At 44.7% G+C, this 7,708-nt stretch overlaps 1 protein-coding gene across 1 annotated transcript; it reads right to left on the bottom strand.

Annotated features, from left to right (window-relative positions):
* Nucleotides 1-530: 530 nt before the first annotated feature.
* On the bottom strand, nucleotides 531-7,707 carry LOC103581571 (G-protein coupled receptor 143-like; the record flags this gene model as incomplete). Its single annotated transcript, XM_008563373.1, has 5 exons — nucleotides 531-791; nucleotides 2,415-2,532; nucleotides 3,652-3,760; nucleotides 5,272-5,381; nucleotides 7,658-7,707. Coding segments are annotated over 5 exons (648 nt in total), but the record flags the coding sequence as incomplete, so codon positions are not given.
* Nucleotide 7,708: the final 1 nt, after the last annotated feature.

The raw sequence follows: 7,708 nt of genomic DNA, 5'->3' as shown, positions 1-7,708 counted from the left end.
AATTTTGGAATGGTATTTGAATCACTTATTAGATGCCTGAAGCAACACGTTAGGGTTCCACAGAGCACGATGTGAGGACCACAGTACTAGTCCCCACATGGAAAGAGCAGATTAGGAGAGCCAGCACCAGCTGATTGCTTTTTCATCTTAAATGAACTTAAATGAGCTGGACCAATGAAACTGCACCTATAATCTAAAGAGGTCATGTCATAACATGCATTGCCTCATAGCCAATGTTAGTAAGGGATTTAAAGTGACAAATTATCACATATTCAAAAATGCTATCCAGCCCAAGAGGACCAGTTATAAATAATACAAGGCTACAGTGCTTAGTAACTAAATGAAAGGCACCATTAAAATATTAAAAGGAAAGGTGGATGATGAAACTTAAGAGTAGAGTCAATGTCAGCTATTGTAACTTTCCGTTTGTCCCCTGAAGTTGGCTGTGGACATCATGGACATCCTCCAGGTTCATCTTGTTTGATAAAGGATTTCCAAGCCCCAGAGCTCCCCAGTCTACATGCCCTGGCCTACAGCAGGGCTTTACCTTCAGACAGCATGCTCAGGGCTTCGTCAGAAGTGTGTCCACTGACACGTGCCATCTTCCTGGAAGTGGTATTTTCACTGGGCACACAGGAGCCCACTGGGGACGGGTAAGTTCCCTCAGCGACAGAGGTCGTCATAGATTCCCACGGGATCTCCTTCCAGGGAGCCTGAAAATCCAGGTTGCATCCTGTCCAGCCATAGAAGGCCAGAGATAAGAGGAATCCTTGGGCTGGATTCAGTATCCCCTGGGAGAGAGGGAGGCAAGAAGACACATGGCACTCAGCGCAGTGCAGCAGGAATTAGAGCATTCTGTCCTCAAAGTGCTAAACTCTGCCCAGGATGTCTACCGGGCAGCCCTCACTGAGGAGTGACCTCTTAGTTGGTTGGTTTGGGGCAAGGTAAAGATTGGCCCTAGTAGGTGCTGTACCTCAAAGCGTGCCTGAAAATAGGGGTGGAGGAGCTGGCTGGTTGGTCCATTGGTTAGAGCATGGTGCTGATAACATAAAGGTCCAGGGTTTGATCCCTACACCAGCCAGCTGCCAGGAAAAAAAAAGTGGGGGTGGGGGGAGTGGGGGGGAGGGAAGGGAGAAGAGCTGGAAGGGGAGAGGGAAGAGAGAAATAGGGGAAGAGGAAGCAGAGAAAAGGAGAAAGGGGCAGGGCTGGCACGTGGCTCACTTGGGAGAGTGTGGTGCTGATAACACCAAGGCCATGGGTTCAGATCCTATATAGGGATGGCCAGTTAGCTGACTGACTGAGCGTGATGCTGACAATACCAAGCCAAGGGTTAAGATCCCCTTACCGGTCATCTTTAAAAATAACGAAAAAGAAAAAGGAGAAAGGGGGAGGGAGAGGGAGGGAGAAGAAAAGGGGGGAGAGGAGATCCATGTGACCCAGGCAATGGAACCAAGCCCGTTCTCGCCTCTGCCTAAGGTGCTTTGCTCCCCTGTAGCTTTCTACCTTGCACTGTCAACTCAGAATCTGATTTAACAAATGTTGTTCAGGCAGAAATGAGTCTGGGAAGCATCCCTCCACTTGTGTGGTTCCCTTGGTTAACTTCACGTGTTTGGTTTGTTAGCTCCAAACCAAAGCACAGGGACTGAGGAGGCTAGTGCCAGCCTCATTTTAAGGTTCTTGTGAATCAGATCTTTCCCAACGCGGAAGCAACGTAAACATTAATTTTGTGTAGCACAGAGTGGACCTCTCCGCCAATGGAGACTTCAGCTCATGGATGCCTTTCTTATTGTAAATGTAATATACTCAAAACACCGGGGATGAAGTCGAAGTCTACCCGTGGCGCTGGGGATGAAGTCTACCCGTGGCGCTTCCACTGTATTAACATTTCTTGTATTTCCAGCCAATATTTTTATATACGTATGTTTTTATGAAGTTGAAGGTGGTATAATTTTATACCCTACCTTGTCCACTTAATATCAGAGATTTCTTAACAGTCATTTTAAAAATCTGGTAACATTCCACCAGGATGAAAGACTATAATTTACTTAACCATCCCCCCCACCCTTTTTTCAAATTTGGGTTTCCTATAATGCTGTATAATTATGGATAATGCTACTAGAAATTTCTTCATCCCTATGTCTTCTTTGTGATCTGAAATACTCCTTCAAGATAAAAGATCTGATATTGTGAGTCTGCCTGACAGTTTTGATGCACTGTGCCAAATTAATTTACCAGAGTTGTATCCATTTAATAATGATCCCAGTAATGAATGAAACCTGGTAGCTTAGCACACAGAGGCCAGATATAGGTAGGCCAGGAAACTGTTCAACTCACTATGTATTTATATGACAATACCTCATACTTCTGCGTGTTTTTTTTTCCAAGCTGAAAATTTTAAATCTAGATTAACCTACCATAATAAACCACGTGGTCTTGGCTGCACTTCTCACACCTTTCAAAGAGCCTCCATTGATATCTGGTTGCATTTCAAGATAGAATAAAAGGCTTTCATTGATGATATTTGACAACCAACTGTTAGAAAGAAAATGGCCCATGGGTAAAGAGAACATGCAAGAAAATTCACTTTTAAATGCTGAGGTCAGGGAACGATTTCTACCAAGGCCGAAAATTCCTAATTCCTGGTGGAGGGAAGACCACTTCAGCAGTAAGAAACCACAAGGAACCAGCACACCAAGAATTCAATTTAAGAACTATAACTCCTCGCACTCTAAAGCAGAGATCAGCAAATCCTACCAATGGTGACACTCAGTGCCACTTCAGCGTATAAAGTTCTAGCACCGTGTCAAATAACCCAGAATTCATTCTTTGTTTGAGGAGTAACCCAAAGTTTCGATATAGACCAAAACAAATCTTATTTTGACATTTTATGCTGGAACTTTAAAATGTTACTCTTGGGGGTCAGTGAAGTTTGATATGGTGAGCTGAGTGCATTTTTAGTGAGAGATGATTTAAGTCTCTCCTAGGAGGGTGTTCAAACAAATCTCCTAATATCAGATTAGTTATTAAGACCACAAAGGGCTTGCCCTGTCCTGCTAAGTATGGATTTGCTGCAGTGCAGGGTGTTCTAATTTCCACCTTTTTTGCACTGGCTACAGGTCTATTTTCAAAGCATCCACCTGTCCTTTTGGGTAGGACACCAGTGATGAGGAAAACTGAAGAGCAAAATTGCTCAGCCTGTTCTCTGCCCTTCGTGACTGAGGTCTGAGTCTTTACATGGAAGATGTGCGCTTGCTCCTCTGTGAGATACAGAAATTCTGGTGTCACGAGTGAGGCACATGGGTGGATTTAGAAAGTATGATCAACCGCTTCATTTCAGTTAATCCCAGCAATGGGATGAAATACTTGGATGCATATGGCGGGGACATTTCAAAACTAAATCCAGGAGTTCTTGTTCTAAGAGCGTTATATATAATTTGAGTACATTTGGATATTCTTCCAGAAATTCATACACTCTGGACTTGCTCCCTTGTCCTCCATGTATTTCCTCAAAGGGCACCTAGCACTGTTTCAAAGATTTCCTCTCCAAGGCTCTTCTCTTCGGAACTTCCAGGTCACACTTGGAAAAGCAAAAGGGCAAACCGTTTGCATATCCCTTACCACAAGCAATAAAAAGAATAGAAGAAAGGTTACCAAATAATTAAAACCAGCATTATTTTGAAAAATCGGATCTTGATCACAGCTCCCATCCTTCGCTCGTTCTCCGTGTAAATGCCTTGTCGTCCTTTTAGTAAAGAGGCCACTGGGAAGAACAGAGGGGAACCACACGCAGTGTTCATTATTTCTGTTTACTGAGTACGGAGAGCAGAATCAGAGCAGATGTGAGCCCATAATCAAAACCAGACAGCATGAGGCAAAGCAAGCTACTGACCTCCGTTCCCACAACTTCCAAGTTGGAGTCCTCCTAGACTCTAAGGAATATATATTTTTAAAATTTTCACTTTGAAGCAATTTTAGATTGACTTAAAAATTGCAAAGATAGCTCAGAAAGCTTCTGTATACCTATACTCTTTGCCCAGCTTCCCCCAATGTTAACAATTTACGCAACCACAGGACGTTTGTCACAAATAAGAAATTAACAGTGAAATGAACTAAACTTCCAATTTTATTTGGATTTTACTAGTTCAGGGACTATATTTTTAAAGGTTTCTTTTCTCTATGATAAAAATAATACACACCTGTTATTTTAAAATACTGAACTATTTTAAGTTTCTCCTTATAGACAAGTTAGAAAGTATAAAAAAAGTTTACAGAAGAATTAATGACCCATGGTCCCTCCACCCAGAGACAACCACCGTTAATGTTTTATTGTATTTCTTTTCAGCCCTTTTTTCTATGAGTCATTTTCATTGGTTTGATATACTTAAATCACTATTTTTTACTTAATTTTGTAAAAAATTCCAGTGTTTAATACACCATATTTAAATGTAGATATAAAAAGACTGGTCCAAAGACCCACAATAGTTTCCTGCTCCTAGTGGTAGAGTACTTTAAACAATGTTTTAAAATTCTAAAATCAACAGCTGATCCTCAAACAACCTTTCTGTTAAGGCAAACTTCCTGATGCCCATCCTGCCCTTGAGGGATGCAGAGCAGCCCGAGGAAGCTGGACACTTGCTCCAGCTGGACACTTGCTCCAGGTCACCCTTCCTTGAAGAGGTGGTAGGGGCTGGAATGGAAATCCCCAGTCCCAGCGCAGAGGTCCTTCCCTAGCATTCTACTGACCCACCATACTCCTCTTATCCAGTTCTTCCCATTGCGTCTGGCTCATTTCCTGTTTCCTGCCCATCTGAGAAAACACACAAGCCAAGAGCATGATGGCAGTGACCAGGCTCCAGACTCCTCAGACTTTGCCCCACCCCTTCCCCCCACCCCTTTCTCCACCCCTTCCCTCCCCTTCGGCTCCTATCTCACCTCCACAGCTTCCTAAGGCCACTCCTGGGAGCCTCTAAGGCGTGCCAAGGGCAGACCCAGGATGAGCCCAGCACAGAAATGAAAGGTCAACTTGCCCTGGCCTTGAGCTAACAAACGTTGGCAGAGAACGTGTGTGGTCCAGGACTAAACAGGCTTGCTCATTTTCATTTCTTAAACCTGTTTACTTTATCCAACTGTATTCTGCTTATGCCTCTGGAGGATGATGAATGGGGTCAACTGTCCTGGATAATTCCAGAAGGATGACATGCCATTATCTGAGCCCCAGACATAGGGTCATACCCAGTGTCCAGGTACCCGGAGAACTTCCCTATTATGTACCTGCCGTCACTGTCTTTTGGAACAGGATGGGGTTGGCTACAAGGACGAGGAGCAGTGGCAAGTACGTGGTGACGTAGTGGGGGATGGTGTGGTCCAGACCCCTTTCACACCTGAGGGAGGAAAACTGAGTCATTCTTCTTGAATGCAAAACTTTGGCTAAAACATGCAGACTTATCTGGAAGCCGAGATAAGAGGATGAGGGCAAAAAGGGACATGCATAAATCTACTTCTGACCCTGCCAAAAGGAAATCTGACTCATTCCTCATGTCTGACAACAAGCAATAAGTTGCAGGAGAATAAGGAAATCAATCATGTTTCTGTCTCGTAAATGGGAGGACCTGACCTGTAAGGCATTTAAGGAAAAGACACTCTGGGGTAGAGGATTCCATACACTGGGTGTCTTCAAGGAAAAAAACACAAAATTCAAGTAGAAACAAAGGCACTCAACTAGTTAGGTTTTGAGCACTTACTACATGCTACACTTAGCCAGTAGCATGAATGATAGCTAGTCCCTCTCCCTGAGCAACTCAAAATACCTGAGCTTCGTATTTCAAAGGAAATTTGTTCTCATGATTATGGATATCAATTGTTTCTGTGATTCTTTTCAGGGAGAAGGACAAGGTTTTGTACTGATGAGTCATAGGCATTGCCGGTCACCGTAGGATGTGTGGGGAGCCACACAGTGGATGTTACCAAGTAGGAACTATCAGCTGAGAAATGCAGGATGCAGGAGAGAAGAAAAATGGTGCAGAGGAAGAGAGAACCAAGGCAAAGGGGAGAGAGGATGGAGCAGGCCCAACCAAAGGGGCAGGCAGAAAAGCAGATGACAGCCAGCCCCTGTGGCCACAGAAGGTGAAATGATAACAACAAAAGCACTTTTAATATTCATGGAGTGTTCAAACCAAAAGGTAAAAAATGGCAGAAAATATAAAAAATCGGGTAGGAAAAATGCAATACCCATCTTGCCATGGGAAGGATTTCCATGCTGCCACCTCCTTTTTAACAGGCACTTTCTTCTTCAGCTAAGAAGGCTAAAATGCAGTCTGGAAAGGCTCAAGGGGAGAAAGGGAGACAAGGAGCAAGAGAAGTGATTCCACCGCCAAGACAGAAAGTGCATGCTAGTCACAGTGAGCCTGCGAAGCCTGAAGGACGTTGAAGGCTCTAGGTTAGGAGATGTGAGGATTAAGAGCTGATCAAGGATTAAGATGCTTCCTGAAGACCCGACAGCACCTCAGGGCTCCTTGTGAGCCCCCCAGCAATCATGCCCTTAGGCTCAGATTCCACTTCGCCAGGGGTCTCCAAGGTCCCACAGGTGAGGGCAAGCAACAGAAACTCCCTTTCCAATTAAGTGCGTTCTGTTATAGCAGCTGCTGACACTGTATCTGCCCTGTTCAAGTTCTCCAGGAAAGACAGCGCACGAATGGATCTACACGGAGCTCCTGTGAGTATTCACGGTTGATAAGGCAAAACCAGTTTGGAGATCTCTAACTGAGTAGCTGAAAGAAATTGAAAAAGAAGGGGGAGAAATGATCTACACCATGGGCCAGCAATTTTTTTCTGCAAAGGGACAGATAGTAAATATACTCTGCTTTGTGGGTCACACCACAGTCTCTGTCACAACGACTCAACTCTGATGTTGTAGTGCCAAAGCAGCCACAGACAGTACATAAAAAAATGGGCTGTGTTCCAATAAAACTTTATGTACAAAATCAGGCAAAGGGCCAAATTTATCCTGAGGGCTGTGCTGTGCTGATCTCAGTCCACACAGCCCTAAAATCACAGGTACTGCTCACCTGTTTTCCAGTTTTCCATAGGAAGTTAGAGTATATGTCCTTGCAGGTGCCTTGAGGCTTGGCAATTGGTTGCATTGATGGCATTTTAAACTTGAAGAAATGCCTGAAACAGTTTCAGTGGCCACATCTTCCTGCATCTGTGTTCAGCGTAGGCAAGAGTGCAGGATGGAAGAAAAGGGAGAAAGCGCAGGAAGCAGAGGCACAGAATTAGCTCCTCCCAGAGCTCCCGTTTGCTTCTCATCTCGAACTCCTGCTTAAAATGTTAAACTCACCTGCTCCTCCAGAGGAAGCTTGAAGAATAAAAATTAAAGAGTGGGCATAAGGAAGCTTCACCAATACGGAGAGGATATACCAAGAGCTTTGCATACCTGCTGTGAGCACGCAAACGAGAAAAGCAGAGGCAGGGAAGGAAATCACGGGTGCAAGGCCCTGCAGTGAGCCCTCCAGGTCGTGATTGTGAGTGGCCTCACATGGCACAAGACAATGCGGTGACCTGCAAGGCGACCCCTGTGGGTCAGGGCATGTCCCTTTCCTGCAGAACACAGAATGGGCCTGGGGTTGGAGCACCTGGGCTGCCAGGCCTGCTGGCTTACCTGGACACAGAAGGGTAGTAAAGCATGACAGCTTCCTCCAGGCAGAGTAGG

Source organism: Galeopterus variegatus, unplaced genomic scaffold, assembly GCF_000696425.1.
Source record: "Galeopterus variegatus unplaced genomic scaffold, G_variegatus-3.0.2 Scaffold13394, whole genome shotgun sequence".
NCBI classification, from domain to species: Eukaryota; Metazoa; Chordata; class Mammalia; order Dermoptera; family Cynocephalidae; genus Galeopterus; species Galeopterus variegatus.
The sequence above is the reverse complement of the archived record's forward strand: the minus strand, read 5'-3'. Positions and strand labels throughout refer to the sequence as shown.